Source organism: Petaurus breviceps, unplaced genomic scaffold, assembly GCF_028583685.1.
Source record: "Petaurus breviceps papuanus isolate PSGF00001 unplaced genomic scaffold, PetGlider_PUasm1.0 90601, whole genome shotgun sequence".
Classification (NCBI taxonomy): Eukaryota; Metazoa; Chordata; class Mammalia; order Diprotodontia; family Petauridae; genus Petaurus; species Petaurus breviceps.
Window position 1 is genome coordinate 2,992,282 of NW_027187282.1, and position 23,704 is coordinate 3,015,985.

Consider the following 23,704-nt stretch of genomic DNA (forward strand, 5'->3'; position numbering starts at 1 on the left):
TTGGCAACACAAAGGGATCTTCAAATTCAAAATTACATTACCATTACATAGGGAAACGTTCACAGATCCACAAATACCCATTCCTGGATTAGTGAACACAGGAGGTTAGGGAGGTTTGGGGCTGACAGTAGAGAATGATGTCCTATCGTAAAAGCATTAAGGTCATTGTTTCTGTAGCTCTCAAAAGTTTTTGTATCTTATCTTGTTTGATCCTCACAAAAACTCTGGGAAGTAGGTGCTCTTATAATCCTATTTAACAGGTGAGAAAACTGAGGCTGATACAGTGGTTCAGTGACTTCTCCAGGGTCACCCAGCTAGTAAGTGTTTGTGGTATAATTTGAACTAGGGTCTTTCTGATTCCAAGAACAGTGCTCTCTGGCACCTAAGTATCCCTCACTGTACTGGAGACACAAGACCTGAGTGAGAAGAGTCAGCTTCCTACTTCTTGGGGTAAACCTGGGGTTTCTGGTTCATTATTTCTAAGATGACTACCTTATCTTGGAAGTGATTTCCAGATCCCAAATTTGAGCCTAGGGCATGCTGGCCATCAACATCCTTGCTCTAGATGGCTTCTTTTTTTTTTTGAGAGGGAAAGGCAGGGCAATTGGGGTTAAGTGACTTGCCCAAGGTCACACGGCTAGTAAGTGTTAAGCATTTGAGGCCGGATTTGAACTCAGGTCCTCCTGACTCCAGGGCCAGGGCTCTATTCACTTCGCCACTCCCATCTCTCTAGAGCCCCGGCTGGAGTGTGGGACTGTACTCCAATCACTTGGGTGGCAGTGTTATGGTCCAAATGAGGCTAATGGGGAGGCACCTGCCCCCTTGGGATTGGGGAGTAGCAGGACTTTGCTGCAGGGCGAGGTAGCCTGGGGCTTTTTTCTTCCAAGCCTGGAGTAGCTTTCTTCAGCTGACCTACCCCCTTCCCCCACTTTGTTGTGCAGATGTTCATGAGGGCCCAGTTTGATTATGATCCCCAGAAGGATCCCCTGATCCCCTGCAAGGAAGCAGGCCTGAAGTTCGCCACAGGAGACATCATCCACATCATCAACAAGGATGACAGTAATTGGTGGCAGGGCAGGGTAGAAGGCTCTGCCAGGGAGGCCGCGGGCCTGATCCCGTCTCCGGAGCTGCAAGAGTGGTAGGTCGAAGGGCCCCCAGAGGCAGGAAGCACTGAGTGGGTGCCTTTTAGGTGCCATGCTTGGCATACAGAGGCCCCAAGGGGACAGTCTGTGTGACTGGTAGGAGCTCACGTACACAGAGAACGAGATGGGGGGGGGGCAGTGGGCGGGGCAGGGCTAGAGGCACCATAGCACTGAGCAGAAAGGGTAGAGGACGGGTCAGAACAAGGTGAGGAGAAGCAATTCAGTGTTTTTGAGCTGGTCATCGAATCCAATTCCATCCCTGTACAGGGGAGGAAACTGAGGCCCAGAGAGCTGGTGACTTAGCCAGGGTCACACAGGTTAATTGAACACAGGTCCTTTGACTCCAGATTCAACCAACTCAGATGAGGACATTTCAACTCGGGCTAAAAGGTTACATGCCTAAGAGGATGGTGGAGAGAAGTTCACCGACCCATAACAGCTTGTGAAAATGTTTCCATCCAAAAAGCTTAGGGCTTGGAGGGCAAAGACTCAGGTTCAAATCCTCCTTCCCTGGTCTTCCTGCCTAGGGCCTGGAATACTCATCACCCCAGCTATCACTCTAAGGCTTGTTGAGTACTTAACTTACTACACTTTTGTACCTTTTCCCTTTCTGGGCCTCAGTCTCCTCTCCTGTAAAATGAAGGAGTTGGCCTAGCCAATTTCCAAGCCCCCTTCTACCTCAGAGCTCTCTGGCCTGTGTGTTTGGGGAGAAGGCAAAGTCACTCTGAGCCAGCATCTCTCCAGAGCAGCAGGTGGTTAAAATCCTTGTGGTTAAGTCTGGGGAGACCTAGGTTCAGATTTTGATGCTGCTGCTTTCGAGCCTTGCCACACCAACAAGCATGTATTTATTTATTTGTTTACTCATTCATTCATTTATATTAATTTATTTTAAAATTAAATAAACAAAAAGAAAAGAAAAAAAAAACATTGCCATGAGCAACAGCAGAACGTGAGAGGAGATTCAAAATATACAGCAATAAATTTCCATTTCAAGAAAACCTGTATAATAAATACTACTCATTTTGCTCAGGACTGTCCCTCTTTGCTTTGCTTCATAGTAAACTTTCTTTTGTTCTCTGCTGTGACTATTTCCTTTGTTCTCCTCCCTATCCCAAGAATGGTACAATGAAATGTGGATATATTTATATACAATACACATATATATATCCATATACACACAAACATATATACACAAAGCAATGCGTGCATGCATGCGCACACACGTGTGCATGTATGTACACACATACAAACATCTAAAAGCTGTATGTACATACATGTACACACGTATCCATACATGTCTATAATAGACAAACATAAATATACAGACATACACACAAAGATATATGCATGTGTATACACATGACATACAAACACATACACACATATCCATACATGTATACAGATACACAAACATATATGTGTACATACCCACAAAGATGTGTACACATGACATACAAATACTTATATACACATTCATATGCTTAGATATCTATAATCATACATAGACATATACATTCATATGCATCTATGTAAGACCATACTAGGGGGCAACTAGGTGGCACAGTGAATAGAGTACCGACCCTGGAGTCAGGAGGACCTGGGTTTGGATCCGGCCTCAGACACTTAACACAAAAACTAGCTGTGTGACCTTGGGCAAGTCACTTAACCCCAATTGCCCTCCAAAAAAAAAGACCATACTATACTTGTTTGTCCTCTGTTTCTCTGAGGATGGAGAACCTTTTCCTTCCTAAGTCTGCGTCCGTGTTTTTCTCAATCCACCAACTTGTCATTTCCTTCACCACAGCAATATTCCAATCTTGTACTATCTAGTTATCTTAAATAGTCTGAAACAATATTGATTAATATGACTGACACATAGCATAGTTTCCCTATTTTTCTCTCTCTCTTTTTTTTTAAAGCAATTGGGGTTAAGTAACTTGCTCAAGGTTACAAGGCCAGTTATTTCTGGTTGTGGTGCTAAGTATCTGAGCCCAGATTCGATCCCAGGTCATCCCGACACTGGAGCCGGTGCTCTTACTCGCTGTGCTACCTGGCCGCCCCTAAGCAATTGGGGTTAAGTAACTTGCTCAAGGTTACACGGCCAGGTGTTTCTGGGTGGGTGCTAAGTGTCTGAGCCCGGATTCGATCCCCAGGTCATCCTGACACTGGAGCCGGTGCTCTTACTCGCTGTGCTACCTGGCCGCCCCTAAGCAATTGGGGTTAAGTAACTTGCTCAAGGTTACACGGCCAGTTATTTCTGGATGTGGTGCTAAGTATCAGAGCCCAGATTCAATCCCAGGTCATCCTGACTCTTGGGCCAGTGCTCTTACTCACTGAGCCACCTGGCTGCCCCTATTTTTCTCTTTTGATAGAATCTATTTTAGCTTTAACTTTATCAGAGATCATGATTACTACCCTTGCTTTTTTTCTCTAATAAATTCTACTCTTTTTTTTTTTTTGCCTTTTGGAGGGCAATTGGGGTTAAGTAACCTGCCCAAGGTTACACAGCTAGTTTTTTTTTGTGTGGGTGTTAAGTGTCTGAGGCCGGAACTGAACTAGGGTCCTCCTGACTCCAGGGCCAGCGCTTTACTCATTGCGCCACCTAGCCGCCCCATAAATTCTACTCTTAATCTTCATTTTTTGTTTGTGACCTTTTATTTCCTATCCCTCCAGACTCCTAGTTTTATTCTACCTGTTACCTTGCCCTCCTGTTACTTACTACTTCCCCCGCAAAGAACCCTCTCTTATCCTCTCTCCCTTCCCATTAGCCTTTTATTTCTGTCTGAATTTAGAAGACATATATATATATATATATATATATAAAACGTGTATAGATATATATGTAAAATGTGTGTGTGTATATATATGTGTATGTATATATTTATATTGTCCCCTCTTAAACCCATTCCCCATGAAAGTAGGGTTCCAGAGCTACCAGCTCTCCTCCCCATCCAATTCCTCTGTATTAGTTCTTTCCCTTGAACCTCATTTGTACTTTTTAGAGTCATATCATACCCAGGTCTACCCCAATTTTTCTTTTTAACTACCCAATTAGTAATAAAAATCTCAGACATTTATTTTGCATTTCCTCATATTAAAAAGTAAACACTCTGTCCTTATTGAGTCCCTTGTAATTAGTCTTTGACATGTACCTTATACTCCTCTGGGATCTTATATATCAAATCTTCTATTAAGTTAAGGTGGTTTTTTTTTTTAACAAAATCATGAAATTCTGGCAATTCATTAAATACTTTTTTTCACTCCAGATTATGCTTAACTTTGCTGAGTATGGTATTTTCAGCTACAACTCCAGTTCTTTTGCTCTTTGATATGTAGTGTTCCAAGACTTGTGGTCTTTTAAGTGTCCCCAATGCTAGGTCTTGTTTGGTTCTAATTATGGCACTGCAATATTTAAATTTCTTTTTTCTTATTGCTCATAATATTTTCTTCTTGAGCTGGCGGTTTTGAAATTTGACTATGATTTTCCTGTGACTTTTCCTGGTAGAATCTCTTTCAGGTGGTGATCAGGGGATTTTATCTATTTCTACTTTCCACTCTCGTTCTAATGCTTCAGGACAAGATTCTTTTTTTGATCATAGCTTTTAGGTAGTCTGAGTATTCTTACGTTTTCTCTTCTTGACCTGTTCTCCAGTTCAATTGTTTTTCTTATGAAATGTTTTATGTTCTCTTCTTTTTCATTCTTTTTTTTTAAAAGCAATTGGGGTTAAGTAACTTGCCCAAGGTTACATGGCCAGTTTTTTTTGTGCAGGTGTTAAGTATCTGAGGCCAGAACCTATCCTGGGTCCTCCCGACTCTGGGGCTGGTGCTCTTACTCACTGCACCACCTAGCCGCCCCTATTTTTTCATTCTTTATATTTTGTTTTATTATTTCTTGGTCTCTTATAACTTTGCTGGCTTCCCCTTGCCCAATTCTAATTTTCAAAGAGTCATTTTCTTCCTTAACATTCTGAATCTCCTTTCCTAATTGATTGACTGTCTCTTCATAATCTTCTTGTTTTTCCTGGATTGTTTTTAAAAAAAAATTTTTTTTGGGCAATCCCTCTCTACTGTTTTAAAATCTATAAGTTAGAATGAGGAGTTTGTTCAGTCTGAAGTTTCTTGAGAAACTTACGATTACTTTCTACTCTGAAAGGATCAAGAACTGATCCACTCATATGTTTGCCTATACAAGACCATCACAATGGAGAGAAATTCTATTTTAATTGGTGACTTGCTGTTGGAAATTTTATGTCTTCTCCATAACAATCTTTTGATTGGAAATTTGAAATAAAAATGGTTGTTGATATGGAAAATGGGTTCTAAAAAAAAAGCAACTTTGTACCTTCAGTTAGACTAGAGTCAGCATTTAGAACATAGATCAGTCTAATAAATGGAAAGAAAGCAGGTAAGGCACATTTTAGGTCCAGGTAAAGGAATCATCTCAGTCACCACAGGATGGATTGGCTCCCGCCCCCCTTTTACAGATGAGGAAAATGAGGCAAAGGGCACAAGCAGAGAGACTGAACCAGGGCTAGCCAGCTGGCCAATAGCAAAAGTAGAATGTCAGTGCAAGTCTTCCTCATTCACAGACTCGAAGAATTTAGAGGCAGATGACTTTCATGGCTACCTACTCACACTGAGAAGGAATCCTCACTTTCATCCACAAGTGATTGTCTAGCCTCTGCTGCAAGCCCCCAAGGAAGGGGAACTTGTGACTTCTGGAGGCAGCCCTAGCCGTTCTAGGGTAGGCCAGGCCATTCTGGGATGGCCTAACATTTTTCCTGACATCAAAGCCCAAATTGGTCTCTTTGAAACTTCCCTTCATTGTTCTTGACTCTGTCTTCTTAGGATGAGCAATGAAGATAATATGAACTTTGGCCTCTTGACAGCAGGCAATGGACTAGAGGGCCAGAATGAGGCCTAAGCTCAGACAAGGCCTGTGTGAATGTGTAGGTGGTTCTGAGCTTCTTGGTTACAGTGAACAAGCTTTTGGGAGGGGGGGGAGCAGAGTAGAGAAAAAACAGCAATGAATGATTACAAAAATGACACAGAATCCCGGGCTCAGACACTTAGCACCCACCCAGAAACACCTGGCTGTGTAACCTTGAGCAAGTTACTTAACCCCAATTGCTTAGGGGCGGCCAGGTGGCTCAGTGAGTAAGAGCACCAGCTCCAGTGTCGGGATGACCTGGATCAAATCAGGTCTCAGATACTCAGCACCATACCCAGAAATAACTGGCCGTGTAACCTTGAGCAAGTTACTTAACCCCGATTGCTTAAAAAAAAAAAAGACACAGAACTGACCAGAAGGAGGCTCAGAGGGAAACACAGACAAATGGAACAGCCTTGGAACCAACTCATCCTATGTATGACCTACTTTTTAAAAAGCAAAAATAAGAGAGATTTCAATTTCGTTCACAATCTCCTCTCTAGAAGGAAATACTCATGTGGTTGATGTTTGTAGAGTTGAGAATAATAATGAAACATTGATTTAAAAAAAAAATCTTGGGGGCAGGTAGGTGGTGCTGCAGTGGACAGAGCACCAGCCCTGGAGTCAGGAGGACCTGAGCTCAAATCCAGCCTCAGACACTTAACACAAAAGACTAGCCATGTGACCTTGGGCAAGTCACTTAACCCCCATTGCCTCCTCACCTCCCAAAAAGGGCTATTGGATTGGGAGTCAGGGAACCTAGGTCCAGTTCCGATGCTACCACTTACTACTCACTTAAATCATAAGCTCCATGAGGGCAGTGACTGTTGTTTGCCTCTTTTTATTTCCCCAGGGCTTAGCATAGTCACTCTTGGCACAATTAATAAATGTTTATTGATTGACTGATTATCTATATGACCTTGGGCAAGTTACCATTTCTCTGGGTCTCAGTTTCTTTATCTGTGACAGGAGGGGTTTGGAATCAATGACTTGCTGAGGTCTTTCAAGCTCCAACTCTATGATTCTATACTAAGATAGCCTTAGTGTTTTCCTAAGCTATCAAGTATAATACTCTCACTTTACAGATGAGAAAACTGAGGCTCAAGGGTCAAGTGACTTTCCCACAGTCACACATATGATCCTAGATCTAGAACCAAAAAGATCCTCAGAGGCTATTGAATCCAACTCTTCATTTTTCAGAAAAGGAAACTCAGGTCCAGAGCATTTAATTCTGGGAAGATCGTGGAGTAGGTCAGATAATTCCAAACTCTGCAGATTTCTCCTACAAACAAGATAAAATAGCACCTTAGGGCCAACACAGAGCAATAAAAAATAAACAAGAATTGGGGCAGAACAGTGGCCCTCCTGGGACAATCAAAGAAGATAAGAAGAAAAACCCCAGGATGAGGTTTGATCCCTGTGGAGAGTAAACACCTCTGGGCCAGTTCTGCTGAATCATCAATCTGTGAACCCTAGGGCTAGCTGGGTTGTGAAATCACCTGAGTCCCAGCCACAGGAACTTTAACCTCAGACACTGTGGGGAGTTGGGTGTCTGAGCCTGGGAAGATTGAGGGAACCTCTGCTAATTAAGGACGCCAAGCCCAGCTGTGTTGCCTAGCCATGGCCCTGGCGGGAAAAGGAACCAGCACACACCTGCCTGGCAAGTGCAGAAGCAGAGGGGCCTGGATGTCACTGGCTGTGGACATTTACAAGAGAGTGGAGCTCTTGGTTTTGGCTCCAGGCCAGAGGGAAAGAACTCAAGGAAGATCTGAGGCCAGAGACACTGTCCCGTATCCCAGGACTAGAGGTGATTACAACTAAGCTGCTACAAATAAAAAAAAAAAAATGAATAGGCAAAAGAGAAAGAATCCAACCATAGAAAGTTAATATGGGAATAGAGAAGACTCAGATGTCTTCAGAGGAAGATACTGAAGCAAAACAAGCGTCTCCTGCCCCAAAGAGTAATGTCAAATGGTGACCTGTACAAAAAGAATTCATAGAACTTAAAAAAGACTTTAAAAAGAAAACAAGAGATTGACAAAGAAAAAATTTTAAACAATCCAAGAAAAACAAGATTATTGAAGAGAAAGTTAATCAATTAGAAAAGGACATTCAAAATCTTAAGGAAGAAAATGACTCTTTGAAAATTAGAATTGGGCAAGGGGAAGCCAGCAAAGTTATAAGAGACCAAGAAATAATAAAACAAAATATAAAGAATGAAAAAATAGGGGCGGCTAGGTGGTGCAGTGAGTAAGAGCACCAGCCCCAGAGTCGGGAGGACCCAGGATAGGTTCTGGCCTCAGATACTTAACACCTGCACAAAAAAAACTGGCCATGTAACCTTGGGCAAGTTACTTAACCCCAATTGCTTTTAAAAAAAAAGAATGAAAAAGAAGAGAACATAAAACATTTCATAAGAAAAACAATTGAACTGGAGAACAGGTCAAGAAGAGAAAACGTAAGAATACTCAGACTACCTAAAAGCTATGATCAAAAAAAGAATCTTGTCCTGAAGCATTAGAACGAGAGTGGAAAGTAGAAATAGATAAAATCCCCTGATCACCACCTGAAAGAGATTCTACCAGGAAAAGTCACAGGAAAATCATAGTCAAATTTCAAAACCGCCAGCTCAAGAAGAAAATATTATGAGCAATAAGAAAAAAGAAATTTAAATATTGCAGTGCCATAATTAGAACCAAACAAGACCTAGCATTGGGGACACTTAAAAGACCACAAGTCTTGGAACACTACATATCAAAGAGCAAAAGAACTGGAGTTGTAGCTGAAAATACCATACTCAGCAAAGTTAAGCATAATCTGGAGTGAAAAAAAGTATTTAATGAATTGCCAGAATTTCATGATTTTGTTAAAAAAAAAAACCACCTTAACTTAATAGAAGATTTGATATATAAGATCCCAGAGGAGTATAAGGTACATGTCAAAGACTAATTACAAGGGACTCAATAAGGACAGAGTGTTTACTTTTTAATATGAGGAAATGTAAAATATATGTCTGAGGTTGTTATTAGTACCCCCACTCGGAAGACAAGCAATTTAATATAGGTTGTACATGTGTAGTTACACAAAACATTTCCATAGTAGCTATATTGTAGAAGACTTACTACATTTCCCTCCATCTTATCCTGCCTCCCACTTAATATATTTTCTCCTTTGACCCTGTCTCTTTTCAAAAGTGTGTGCTTCTAACTACCCTCTTCCCCAATCTGCCCTCCCTTCTATCATCCTCCCTCTTATCCCCTTCCCCCTACTTTTCAGTAGGGTAAGATACCCAATTGAATGTGTATGTTATTCCCTCCTTAAGCCAAATTCAATGACAGTAAGGTTGTCCCATTCCCTTTCACCTTCCTGCTCTTCCCCTCCATTGTAACAGTTTTCTCTTGCCTCTTTTATATGAGATAACTTACCCTCTTCTATCTCTCCCTTTCTCCTTCTCCTAGGATATTCCTCTGTCACTGCTTAATTTTATATTTTTATATATCTTCCCTTCATATTCAATTGATCCTGTGCCCTGTATGTATACATATGCACACACTCACATATATATGTATACACACATACAACCTCCTATACATACATATATATGTATATATACATAGATGTATATATATGTTCCCTTCCACTATCCTCATACTGAGAAAAGTCTCACAAGGTAAACAATTATTGTTTTTCATGTAGTAATGTAAATAGTTCAACTTTCACAAGTTTCTTATGATTTCTTTTTCCTGTTTATCTTCTCATGCTTCTTGTATTTGAAAGTCAAATTTTCTGTTCAGCCCTGGTTTTTTCATCAAGAATGCTTGAAAATCCTCTATTTCATTGACTGACCATATTTTCCCCTGAAGCATTATATTCAGTTTTGCTGGGTAGGTGATTCTTGGTTTTAATCCTAGCTCCTTTGACCTCTGGAATATCATATTCCAAGCCCTTTGATCCCTTAATGTAGAAGCTTCTAGGTCTTGTGTTATCCTGATTGTGTTTCCACAATCCTCAAATTGTTTCTTCCTGACTGCTTGAAGTATTTTCTCCTTGACCTGAGAACTCTGGAATTTGGCTAGAATATTCCTTGGAGCTTTCTTTTTGGGATTTTTTTCAAAAGGAGATTGGGGAATTTTTTCAATTTCTATTTTGCCCTCTGGTTCTAGAATATCAGGGTAATTTTGCTTGATAATTTCTTGGAAGATGCTGTCTAGGCTCTTTTTTTGATCATGGCTTTCAGGTAGTCCAGCAATTTTTAAATTTTCTCTCCTGGATCTATTTCCCAGGTCAGTGGATTTTCACATGAGATATTTCACATTGCCTTCCATTTTTTCATTTGTTTGGATCTGTTTTATAGTATCTCGATTTCTCAGAAAGTCACTAAGCTTCCATCTGCTCCAGTCTAATTCTGAAGGAATGATTCTCCTCAGTGAGCTTTTGAGCTTCCTTTGCCATCCGGCCAATGCTATTTTTAAGGCATTCCCCTCACTGGCCTTTTGGGCCTTTGGGGCCTACTTTAGCAGGCTGCTGACGCGCTTCTCATGATTTTCTTTTTTTTTAATCAAATGCTTTATGAACATCTGATTTCCATCATTCATTTCCGCCGGATTTTGAGTTACAAATTTTCTCCCCTTTTTTCCCCTACCCACCTCCCCAAAACAGCAGTCCCACAGGATATCCCCTCCTCCAATCTGCTCTCTCCCATATTTTCTGCCATACCCCTTTCGACTTTGCCAGTGGATCTCCACGCCCCAGTGCCTGTATATCTTATTTCCAAATTACATGTAAAATAGCATTAATTATATATATATATGAATATTTGATTTTAAAACTTTGAATTCCAGATTCATTCCCTTCCTCCCTAGTCACCCACCCTTACTGGGAAGATAAGCAGTTCAGTTTAGGTTGTACATGTGTGACTAATGCAAAACAGTAACCTAGTAGATACATTGTGAAAGACTGACTATATTTCCCTCCCTCTTATCCTACTTCCCACTTGTTCTATTCTCTACTTTAATCCTGTCCCTTTTGAAAAGTGGGTGCTTCCAACTTCCCTCCCCCCCAGCCTGCCCTCCCTTCCATCATCACCCTTCTCATCCCCTTCCCCCCTGCTCTCCTGGAGGTTGAGATACCCTCTTTAGTGTGTATTTCATTCCCTCCTCAAGCCAAATTCAATGGGAATAAGGTTGACCCATTCCCTTTTGCCTTCCTATTCTTCCCCTCCATTGTAACCATTTTTCTTTGCCTCTTCTATATGAGATAGTTTACCCCATTCTGTCTCTCCCCATCTCCTCTCATTATATTTTTTCTCACCTCTTAATTTCACCTTTAAAGTATCATCCCTTCCTGTTAAATTGGTCCTGTGCCCTCTATCTATGTATACCTGTAAACATATATACACACATTCACATATGTATTCATATACCCTAATATATAGACATATATATTTCTATTCCCTTCAACTTCTGAGAAAAGTTTCATAAGTTACAATTATTGTTTTTCCATGTAGGAATGTTAATAGTTCAACTTTGATAAGTTCATACGATTTCTTTTCCCTGTTTACCTTCTCATGCTTCTCTTGCTTCTTGTATCTGAATGTCAGATTTTCTATTCAACTCTGGTTTTTTCAGCAAAGAATGCTTGAAAGTCCTCTATTCCACTGAATGTGGTCATATTTTCCCCTGAAACATGATACTCAGTTTTGCTGGGTAGGTGACTCTTGCATCTTGATTTCTCATAAAGTCATTAGCTTCCATTTGCTCCAATCTAATTCTGAAGCAATGATTCTTCTCAGTGAGCTTTCAGATTCTTTCTCCATCTGGCAAATTTGGCTTTTTAAGGCATTCTTCTCTTCGTTGCCTTTTTGAGCCTCTTTTGCCATTTGAGTTAGTCTATTTTTTAAGGTATGATTTTCCTCAGTCAGGCTTTCAACCCTCATTTCATAATTTTCTTGCATTGTTCTCATTTCTCTTCCCAATTTTTCCTCCACTTCTCTTATCTGCTTCTTAAGGTCCTCTATGGCCTGTAACCAGTTTGTATTTTTCTTTGAAGCTTTTGGTGCAGGAGTTCTGACTTCACTGTCTTCCTCCTGTTTCCATGCTTTGCTCCTTTTTGTCCCCAAAATAGGATTGTAATATTGGAATCTTCTGTCTGCTTTGTTTCCTTTGCCTGCTCATTTTGCCACTCAATTACTTGACTTTTGGGCTTTTTGCCACAGTAGGACTCTGCCACCAGACAGGGGAGCTTTTGTCCCAAATGCTGGGGTTTTCTCAGCTGCCAGAGGTATTAGATGGGTGCCCTCTCTGATGTCTCCACACACTCTGGCAAGCTGGTCACAGGGCCTGTACCCTAGACTGCAATCCAGATCCAAGCAGGTTAAAGCAAGAGTGATTTCCCCTCAGACTGGTGGCTTGGTCACCCTACAATGTGCAGGGTAGGAGCTGAAACTGCCATGTGCCAGCAGCGGGAGTCTCAGTGGCCTCTCACTCTGGGGGCAAAAGCCGAAGCACTCCGAACTACTGGATCCCAAAGTCCACACTGCAGTGACCTCTCACTTTGTCCTTAGCATCTGTGGGTTGATAATTCTGGAAACTGCCACAGCTGCTGGTGATCTGAAGTCCCTCCAACTGGTGGTTGGTCAGGCCTGCCCTGGGTCTAAAACCTCGGTGTGGAGCTGGGCTCAGCTCCCAGAGCGTTGCACTGGCCAATTCCTGCCGGCCTGCCAGGCTGTCTTCAGTAGGAGGTTAACTTTTCTCTGTCATTTTGTGGGTTCTGTAGCTCCAAAGTTTGTTCAGAGTACCCTTTTACATGGATTGGGGGAGATGGAAGCTGGAGCCCCAAGGAAGTCCTGTTTCTACTCTGCCGTCTTGGCTCCGCCCCCCCTTTTCATGATTTTCTTGCATCGTTCTTATCTCTCTTCCCAGTTTTTCTTCCACTTTTCTTACTTGATTCTCAAAATCCTTAGTGAGCCCCTCCATGGCCTGTAACCAGTTCATATTTTTCTTGGAAGCTTTTGATGCAGGAGTTCTGACTTTGTTGTCTTCCTCCCATTCCATGCTTTTATCTTTTTTCTCCCCCAAAAAGGATTCTGTGCTTTGTTTGTTCTTCCTCTGCTTGTTCATATTGCCAGCCAATTACTTGACTTTAGAGCTCTTTGCTTCCATATTGTAGAGAGCTTTGTCCCAAATATCTGGGGTTTTTGCAGCTGCTGGAGCTATTAGGAGGGCACCCTATCTGAAGCCCCCACAAGCTGTGGCACAAGGGCCACACACCGAAGACCGCAACCCAGATCCAAGCAGGTTAAAGCAAGAGGAATTACCCTCTGAATGGTGACTTGGTCCCCCTATGATCTGTGGGCCAGAAGCCCTAGAGGCAGCCATGTGGCAGCATCTGTACTGGCAGTACCTCTGCTACTTCTTGCCCCGGGGGCAGGCACCAGATTGTGCTCTTTTGTCCCCCTCTTCCAACAGAGTTCCCCACTCACCTTTTACTTTCTTTTTGGTGTTTATGGGTTGAGAAGCCTGGAAAGTGCCACAGCAGTTGGTTATTCACTCTCCTCTACAAAGTTGCTTTTTTTGTTTATTAGAAAGGAGAGAAAAAACAAAACAAAAGAAATGAGAGAGATTTGAGGGCACCTATTGTGATGCTCAGTCTTGCAGATTTCTCAGATACCCAAGGCCTTGGGCCCCTGTCTCATCCCTGAGTGGGCCTGTCTTGCAGACATGCGTAATTGACTGGCTGCCATGTCTCTGCCTTTCTCTCCCATCATCGGTCTCTCCCATGAATGCAGTCACACAGCTGCCCTCTGCTCACTCTATCAGTTGAGTTGCTCACTTTGGTCTCAAAGGCTTCCACTACTCAGCTCCACTTTCCAGGACTGCATCTCCCCTCCTTGCCGGGGGTGAGCACTGAATGTGTTCCAGAAGCTGCTTCCCCTATCTTAATTCCAGCCTCATTAAAGCTGCTTTTTTCCTGTCCCTCAAGTAGCTAGCTCCCTTAAGACCAAAACTCTAAATATGCCATTATATTCACTGACACTTTGAGACCCATCACTGTGGGAAAAGGGCACAAATTCCCTCAGTGTCAAGAAATGAATTGGAATGAACCAAGCTCCCCGTGGTCTTGGCCAGGGCTCAGGGTTGGGCTTGTAGCTGCCCTCCTTCTAAACAATGATTGTTCTCCAAAGAGGCCCCTTCATCTTCCATTAGGCCTGATAGTTCCTTGAGTGAGGAGAGAAGGGGAGATGGGGGTGCAGGGGCAGGGACAGCCAATACCTTGGGCCTTCTGGTGATTAGGGTCACAGAGCGGAGCTGAGAAAGGGTTGTCAAGAGTGACTCTGGGACAGTTTGAGCTGTAGCTTGTCCTGGGCCACTTTCTTTGTGGGGCTCTAACCCCCACCTCCAGTCTTGTGCTTACTTCAGAGAGGGGAGAGGGGGAAGGAAGAAGAAAAACTAGATAGTGGCAATGAAAAAGAAAGGTGGATAGCACCTTTGGAGGGTCTGAGCAAGGGGAGAATATGGGCGGGGGACTGAACCTTCAACTACTACCCCCACGCCCCATTGAGTGTTTTTGGGCTTGGTTCCCCCAGGAGAGTGGCGAGTGTGGCCCAGTCCGCCACTCGGGCCGAGTCCCCAAGCTGCAGCCCCTTTGGGGGGAAGAAGAAGAAGTACAAAGACAAGTACTTGGCGAAGCACAGCTCAAGTAAGCCAAGGGAACCCCAACCTCCCCTCTAGCCTTCCCCAGGGGGCCTTCCTCCTTCTTGGGCCAGCCTCTTTCTTCTTGGAGAGGCAGTGTGGGATGGGACCCTCTGATGCTGCCAGCTGGCTGCTGACTGAGGCTCACTGGGGCTCAGGAGCCTTCCTCCTCAGGCCAGCCTCTTCTTCCTTGGGAGGCAGTGTGGGATGGGAGTTGTATGGGACCCTCTGCTGCCACCAGCTGGTTACTGACTGAGACTCACTGGGGCTTACTAAGGCCTGGATGCTCATGACCTACCTGCCCTGCTAGTTCACTGCCCTAGGCACCCTTTTAGGCACTCCCTCAGCTACTAAGTTGCAGCAGAGAAAGTAAGAAGACAGCCCTTTTTCCTCTTAAGGAAAATATAGGCCCAAAGAAAAGAGTACTTACCTCTTGGGCTTGTTGTACAGATCCAATGAGGTCATGTGTTTGGAGAGAGAGCTCTGAACCTCCCAGAAGTGGAACATCTTAGGGTGGTTGTGACCTCTTTTCCTTCCCACTTGGGGACAAGGCTCTCTGCCACTCTCAGAGAATGGCCAGCATTTCTAAGGTTTGCCAAGTGCTGACCGATGACCTCCCATTCGAACCCTGCAGTGACTCAGGAGGTAAGCAAGACCCCTTAGCAGCCCCTTTTGTTTTTATGGTTTAGGACACTGGGGCTCACCAAGGCAACTTGCCCAGCATTGTGAGGCAGTGAACGCCTGAGGCATGATTGGAACCCAGGCCTTCATGACTCTGAAGTGCAGCACCCTATGGGCTGTTGGGCAAGTGTGCAAGTAGGTGGCTGAAGCGTCCCCTTTGCAGAGGAATCAAATAAAACATATAGATTGACAAGGGAAGCCAATTGAAATTCAGTGATCGTGGTATTAAAAACCAACCCCCAAGCTGGTGGAGCCTAGGCTCAGAGCCCTTGCTCTAGGGAGAACTTGAAGTCAGAGATTCTGAGTCTGAATCACGGATTTCCTACTAGGCAGTACTATTCATTTGACCTCAGTTGGACTTCCAGAGCAGTCACTGGACACTGATGAGGTACCACACACTGAGTTAGGGGCTGGGGATGCAAGGGTTCCTGACCTCAAGCAGCTTCCTTTCTCCTGGAGGCCACAGTCTGGGTCCATCTGAGTAAATAGAAGGTATTTGGATAAAGAAGGGAGGGGGTAGCCCCTGGGGAGGTGGGGAGTAGTCAGGGAAGGCTTCATAAGGGAGGCAGGGCCTAACAGGGCCTAGAAGAAAGCTAAGTATTCCAAGAGGGTAGAGTTGGAGAGGTAAGAAGCATTCCAGGCTGAGGGGACAAACTGGGCAATGGAGCTTGACAATCATTCTTACCTTTTAATTAGAGAATAGACCATTTGGGGAGTAATTTGAAATGTCTGGGAAAAGCAGGTTTTAGGCAGATTGTAGACCTCTGTAAATGCCAGGCTAAAGACTGTGTATTTTACCATTGAGGCAGGAGGGAACCACCAAAGACCTTTTTAACAGGGAAATGACGTGGTCAGATATGTTTTAAGAGTATTTCTTGGTCTGCTAGGGGGCACCACAGTGCACTGGGCTGGGAGTCCCGGAGACCTGACTGAGTTCAGATATGACCTCAGATACTTCCTAGCTGGGTTACCCTGGGCAAGTCACTTAATGTCAGTTTGCTCAACTGTAAAATGGGGATCGTAATAGCCCTTGCCTCCTGGGGTTGCTGTGAGGACCAAATGAGATGATATTTGTAGAGCGCTTTGAAAACCTTAAAATTCTCTATAAATGTGAACTGCTATTGTTGTTATTGGGTGGAATGGTAAGGGCAGAGACTGGGAGCAGGGAAGCCAGTTAGGAGTCTCTAATAATAAGTAGGCAAGGGCTGATGAGAGCCTGAATTAGGGTCGTGGCTCTGTGAGTTGAGAGAAGGGGACAGATGTGGAGACCTACAACTGAAGGACATTCGTCCACTGAATGGCTAGGTGGGGGGAGGGAATTAAGAGGAAGGGGAAGAATCAAAGATGAATCAATTTCAGGTTGAAACCTGGGAGACCAGAAGTATGGTGGTGCCCTCCAAAGAAATGGAGCAGTTGGGAAAAGAAGATCACATGGTCTGATGTGGACATAGTGAGTTTGAGTTAGCAATGAGGCGTCTAGCTAACAATGTGCAGCATTAGGTGGTGTGGGCCTGGATTTCAGGAGAGAAATTCCATCTGGGTTTATCAATTTGAGTGTCATAGGCACCAGACAGTGGAGCTCAGAGGAAGTGACGAGCTCACTTGTGGGGAGAACAGCAAAAGAAGAGAAGACCAAGGTCAGGGTCCTAGGGAGCCAACATCCATGCTTGCAGTGGGGGTTAGGAAGAGTGGCTGTAGTGAGACAGACAGTCAGAGAAGGAGGAGGAGAACCGGGGAAGAGCAGTGTGGTGGAAGCTCTGAGTTTTGGAGGGTGGGGAGGGCTTCAGATAGATGTTAGAAGTTGCCCAGAGGTCAAGGAAGATAGAGAAATTTCCCAAGATCATTGGTTGCATCAGGTTACTGACAAAGAGAGCAGTTCTGGAGCCAGATTGCAAAGGGTTGAGAAGTAAGCAGGAAGTAAAACACTGGAGACAATAGGTGGAGATGTGTCTTTTGGGGAGTCTGGCTGTGAACAGTAGAAAAACTCTAGTTTGATAGCTTTCGGAGATGGGGAGAGCAAATGAAATTTTTGGATTCTTTGTTTTTAAAGGATCGGGGAGAACTGTATGTGTGGAGCCAGTGCACAGGGAAGGAATGATGGGGCAAGGTCCTAGCCTAGAGGAAATGGAGTGGGAGTGGGATGGGATTGAGGACATGGGGATTGGTGCTGGCATTTGCAAAAGAAAGGCTACCCTTTCATTGTTGGTAGGAGTGAAGGAAGGAACAGAGAAGGATCCACTGGGGAAAAGGGTTTTTGAATTGGGAAGCAGAGGGGAAGTGGGAGCTCACAAGACAGACTTTTGGGGCAGCTACATGTCCTAGTGAATAGAGCACTGGCCCTGGAGTCAGGAGGATTTGAGTTCAAATCTGGCCTCAGTCACTTGACACCCTTACTAGCTGTGTGACCTCGAGCAAGTCACTTAACCCCAATTGCTTTGCCTTTCCCTCTCAAAAAAAAGAGAGAGACTTGAATTTTCTTAGTGAAATAGGAGAAGGCTAGTCCTCTGCTGGGAGAGAACAGTGAAGGAAGGGGTACGTGGTGGTATTTTCTCTGGCTGGCCCCCATGTCTGGAATTCTCTCCCTCATCATCCCTACCTCCTGGCTTCCCTGGCCACCTTCTCCAGGGAGAGAGGAGGATTTGGTTGGTGCAACAGCTGCAGCAAGGAGCGTGATAACGTTAATTGGCATAAGGATCATAGGATAAAAGACAAAGAATTTCCATGTCTGGACCCAGTTGAATTCAGGTCATATAAATTGTTAGGGGACTTCCTCCATCAGTGTTCATCATTCTATGAGTGGGAGCAAAGAAGGCAGATGTGGGTCACCCTAAGTTGGATTTTGACAAGGTAAGAGCAGAAGAAGGACATGGGACCACGGGATTCATGGGGAATAAACAGTGTATGACTGATCAAAACCATGAAAGGAGGAAAAGGAGGTCAGAATAGGCTCTATGGATTCTAAAGAACAGGCTTAGGGAAGATGAGACAGAGGGCAGGATGGAAGGGTAGGAGACTGTGATCAGAGCTCAGGATTATAGAGGTAGAATTGTTATGGGGAAAGGTAAGATCAAGGGGATCTCTGTGTGGGGTGGAGGTCAATATACAGAGAGGCCAGTGTGTTTGGAACATGGCAACATGTCTATGAAAGTCCCAGAATATGAGAGCAAGGGGTGAGAGGTAGAGCAGAACATGAGGAGCTGTCACTCATCTTCCCCTTCCTAGGTCTGTAAAATGGGTGTGCAGTAAGTATGTTCATGGGAACAAACCCCAAAATCGGAAATGGTTTTAGAAAGATATTTATGAGGTCTTTTGGTAGAGGAGAGAGATCCAGAAAGAAGGGGTGACTCCCTCCCCCAAGTTCTGAAAGATTTATATCATATAGGACTTTGACAAAGGTTTCTGCACACAAGTCACATGTAAAGCATCTGACCAAGCTATCCTGTAGTGAATCACATGGATTTCAGTTAAGCAATTTCACTAAGAGGGCCTCTGGAAAGCCAGGGAGATTGAGACAGATGTAAATCTATAATTTGAATGAGGCTAGAACACCACAAGCTTAGGTGGAGCCCAAACAAGAACGCTTTGGGGGGATCCAGGACCTTGGGGATCCCCCAAATCCTCTTAGCCATCTCCAGCATTCCTAGAGAGTTATTGAGGTGAGAAAACATTGTGGTGCAAGCAGTCTGTAAGCACATAAAGTCGAGTTTAAACAGTATAATAATTCATTTTCTGAACAGTATAATCAAGCATTCTTTCTACAAGTGCAAGACCATGAAGGGCTCGCTCTACTCAGGAGAAAGGGCTCTCTATTTGATAAGAACTCCTAGGAACACTGGGGAGCATTTTGGCCAGTATGCTATACCCTATACCACAGTAAATTTCAATAGATACATCAGTCCATCAATAAACATTGAGTAAATGCTAGGCCCTTGCTATGTGCTAAAGGCACTGCCTTCAAGGAGCTCACAGTCTAATGAGAGAGGACAACCACGTACCAACAAGTGAAATACAGACTAAATTGGAAATCAACAAGAAAGAAGGCACTTCCACATTAATGGGGATCAGGAAAGGCTTTTCTTGGAGAAGGTAGCATTTTAGCTGGGACTTGAAGGAAGCCAGGAGGTGAGGATGAAGAGGGAGAGCATTCCAGGCACAGGGGACAGGCAGGGCAAGGGCCTAGAGTCTGAAATGGGGTGTATTGTTCAATGGATCAAGAGTGTGTGTGTTTGGGGGGGGAGGGATGCGGCGCAGCCAGGTGGCACAGTGAATAGAGCACCTGCCCTGGAGTCAGGAGGACTTGAGTTCAGATCCAGCCCCAGACACTTAACACTTACTAGCCTTGTGACCTTGGGCAAGTCAATTAACTCCAATTGTCCTACCTTCCCCTTTCCCAAAAGCCAAAAAAAAAAAAAAAAGAAAAAAAGAGTATGGGAGGGGAGTAAGGTGTAAGAAGATTGGAAAGGTGGGGGAGGGGCAAGCTATGAAGGGCTTTGAATAGAGGACTTTATATTTGACCTTGGCATTGATAGGGAGCCACTGAAGTCTACTGAGTGGGGGTGGGAAGGGTGACATGGTCAGATCTGCCCTTTAGGAAAATCCCTTTGACAGCTGAGTGGAAGATGACTGAATGGGGTGAGGGGGGGGGGGGGGAGACTTGAGGCAGGGCAGCCTCCCCAGCAGGCTATTTTAATAATCCAGGCATGAGGAGAGGATGATCTACACCAGGGTGGGGGCAGGGTCAGAGGAGGGAAGGGGGATCTTTCAAGAGATAACAGATGGAATATAGGTGGGGTGAGGCATTAAGGACACCTAGATTTTGAGGCTGGTTGACTGGAAGTATGGTGGTGCCCTCAATGATAATAGGAAAGTTTCAAAGAGGGGAAGATTTGGGTAGAAAGATGATGAGTTCTGTTTTGGGTATTTTCAGTTAGAAATATCTACAGGACATCTATTTGGAGATGTCTGAAAGGCAGTTAGAGATTCAGGGTTGGAGATCAGCAGAGAGGTTGGGACTGCATAAATAAGACCTGAGAAGCATAGAGATAGTGACTGAATCCATGGGGGTTGATGAGATCACCAAGTGATGGGCCAAAGAGAAGAATGCCGAGGCCAGATAAGTAACATGTCTAAATGGCTAAACCATGACTACTGTGTCTTGTGTACCTAACCTATCCTACTGATAAATGGTTAAATCATGAAAATATTTTGGGACAAGATAGATGGTACTCCTTTTGATAATTTTGCCAATGGGGAAAAAGTTGTTTGTTTTTAATATCATATATATTTTCCAACATTCCTTCCCTAAGGGGAGAATAATGAACTAAAGAAGGAATAGAGGTGGGGACAGCTAGGTGGCACTGCAGTGAATAGAGCACTGGCCCTGGAGTCAAAAGGACCTGAGTTCAAATCCAGCCTCCGACATTTAATACTACCTGTGTGGCCTTGGACAAGTCACTTAACCACAATTGCTCTGCCAAAAAAAAAGAAGGAATAGAGGAGATCACAAACAGATCATAGATTTAGAACTGAAAGGGACCTTATAGGCTTCTCATTCCAACCCTGTTATTTTACAGGTAAGGAAACTAAGACTAGGAGAGGTTAGGTGACTTGCCCAGGGTCACACTGATGCTAATGGGCTAAAATGGAATTGGAACCTAGATCTTCCTGACTGCCCTCCACTACCTGAGGCACTACACCACAAATTTGAATTCCATAAAATTGGAAAGATTTTGCCTGAACAAAATCAAAATAAGGAAAATGTAATTGGGAGAAAAATCTTTAAATTCTTTAATAAAAAGTCTGTTATTCAAGATTTATCTGGATTTAACATAAATATATAAGATCAAGATCTATTGCCTAATGGATAAGTAATCAAAGGAGGTGAACAAACAACTCAAATTGCCCACTATGAATAACCATATAAAAGAATGAGCTAAAACAGTCACAATATGTAAGAGTGAGGAACAGAAATCCAAATAAGTCTGAGGTTCCATCTAACACCAAACAAAATGCTAAAGATAACCAAAAATGGAAGTTGGTGGATCTGTGAATTGTTCCAACCTTTCTGAAAAACAATTTGGAAGTAGTCTTAAAAAAAAATGTGACTAAGAAAAGTGTCCATTTACTTTGATCCAGAAATCTCATTTCCCAAAGACACCATTCCTATATGCATCAAAACCAATTACCCCAAGATTTTGGGATTAAGCAGAGGCCTGCAAAGAAAGCGAAATAGCTCATCAGTCTTCCTTTGTGACAGAGATTTAAAGAGGAATAAAAAACATTTCAGCAAAAACAGCTGACATGAGCTGGATCTGACAGTGTCTGTGATATGCCATGAGCCTAGTTTTCCATTTTGGCAAAGAGGACGGGGAAGAAAATTTTCTCAATTGTTCTCTAGGACCAAGCTTGGATTCACTCAGTATTCAATTTCATTTTTTTTCTTTCTTTTGACGTTGTTGTAGTCATTGTATATAACTTTTTCAAATCTCTTGTTTATTTCATTCTATATTCACACAAGTCTTCCCAGGCATTTCTGAATTCTATTCATCATTTCCAATGAAATTAGGGTCAGGGTTATTCTAACACATTCACGTCCCACAATTTGGTCCTTCCTCAGTTGGTGGGCCAATTACCAGTTCTTTGCTACTACAAATAGTGTTGCTATGAATATTTTGGAGTGGATGGGGCTTTTTCCACCTTTGCCCTTCTTGGGGTATGAGCCTAGCAGTGGGATCTTTGGGTTCAAGGTCTATGGACATTTTTGTCACTTTCTTTGCATAATTCCAAATTGCTTTCCAGAAGGGTTGGACCAATGCACAGCTAGCCCATTTCAAGATGATGTATTAGTATGTCTGCTTTCCCACAGCCCCTCTAGGTGACTGTCTTGTTTTCTTTCTCAATTTGTTGGGTATGGGCTGAACTCCCAGTTAATTAGTTAATTACTATGTGATCACCTGTCATTAGAAAGTGTCCTTCTGCTTGTTAATATTGGCTGACCTTGGGGCAAATTCCCTCCCTTCTCTGGGTCTCACTTTCCTTGCCTGTAAAATGGACTGGGTGGCTTCTCTGGTTCCTTCTAGCATTGACTCCTGTGTATGTTCTCGTTATCAGGGGACTTGAACTTGAGCTCCAGGAATTAAAAAATGCTTAGGACACTCAAGTGTTTCTTCCAAAATGGTTTCTGAATCAGTGGCTCTGGAGACAGGGCTTGGGTTCAAATCCTGCTTCTATTGCTTCCTCCCTCTGTGATCTGGGGCAAGTCATTTCCCATCCCTGCTCCTTAGTTTCCTCCTCTGTAAAAGGTGGGAGTTGGGTTAGATGACCTTTGAGGACCCTCCCAGCTAGAGACCAGAAGATGATAACAGACAGGGACTGGGAAGGAAGTTGAGATCTTCCCCAAGGCTTGGAGTGATGAGGTGCACAGTACCCCCTGGGCTGCTGACTCTTTCTTTGCCTCTAGTTTTCGACCAGTTGGATGTGGTTTCCTACGAGGAAGTCGTGCGGCTGCCTGCCTTCAAGAGGAAGACCCTGGTGCTGATAGGTGTGTGAAGAGGCCTGCATTCCTCAGGCAGCAACCGTGGCTCCAGTGGCACTCACTCCCAGAAAGAAGGCACCATGAGAAGGGCATGCCTGGAGCTGGGGGGAGCTGATGGGGTGGGGCTGGGGCTGGGCGGGTGGCAGCCTTGGGTTGGTTTCCAGAAAGCTGGCGTGTGACCTGGCATATGACTGGGAGCAGCAACCCAACAAAGGAACCTCAAGGGAGGGAATCCTGTTAGGGGGCTGCACATGGGGCTAGGTGCTAGGGTACAGAGACCAGAATGAAACCAGTCCCTGGCCTCTAGGAGCTTACTGTTGACTTACTGGGTCAGTCTGAAATACATGAAAAGTCAAAAAGAGATGTCTAGTTTGGGAGATAAGAGGATCAGGAAAGTTTAAGGAGTTGAGAAGGGAGAGTGTATCAGGCATGAGAGACATGCTGGATGGGCCAGTCATGGCCTTCAGCTTGAGTTCTCCAAAAGAGAAACCCAGAGGCATCTGTCACCCAATTCTGGTGCTTTGGCACTAGAAGGATCTTGGATCTCATGAGAAAGACAGAGATAGAAACAAAGACAGACAATGAGATAGACAGAGGAGAGAACATGAAGCTGGATCCTTATCTTAGATTCCCCAGAGTTATTATTAATTTACCCAAACCTTTGTAGAAATGGCAGAGAGAGAGAGACAGAGACAGAGAGAGAGAGAGACAGACAGAGAGAGAGAGA

General features: G+C 43.8%; 1 protein-coding gene across 1 annotated transcript in view; it reads left to right on the forward strand.

Annotated features, from left to right (window-relative positions):
- Positions 1–23,704, forward strand: part of MPP1 (MAGUK p55 scaffold protein 1) — an 84,087-nt gene that overhangs the window by 42,308 nt on the left and 18,075 nt on the right. The window contains exons 6-8 of the mRNA XM_069063751.1: positions 942–1,138; positions 14,657–14,769; positions 22,903–22,983. Coding sequence (XP_068919852.1) covers positions 942–1,138; positions 14,657–14,769; positions 22,903–22,983 — 391 coding nt within the window. The remainder of the gene's footprint in view (positions 1–941; positions 1,139–14,656; positions 14,770–22,902; positions 22,984–23,704) is intronic.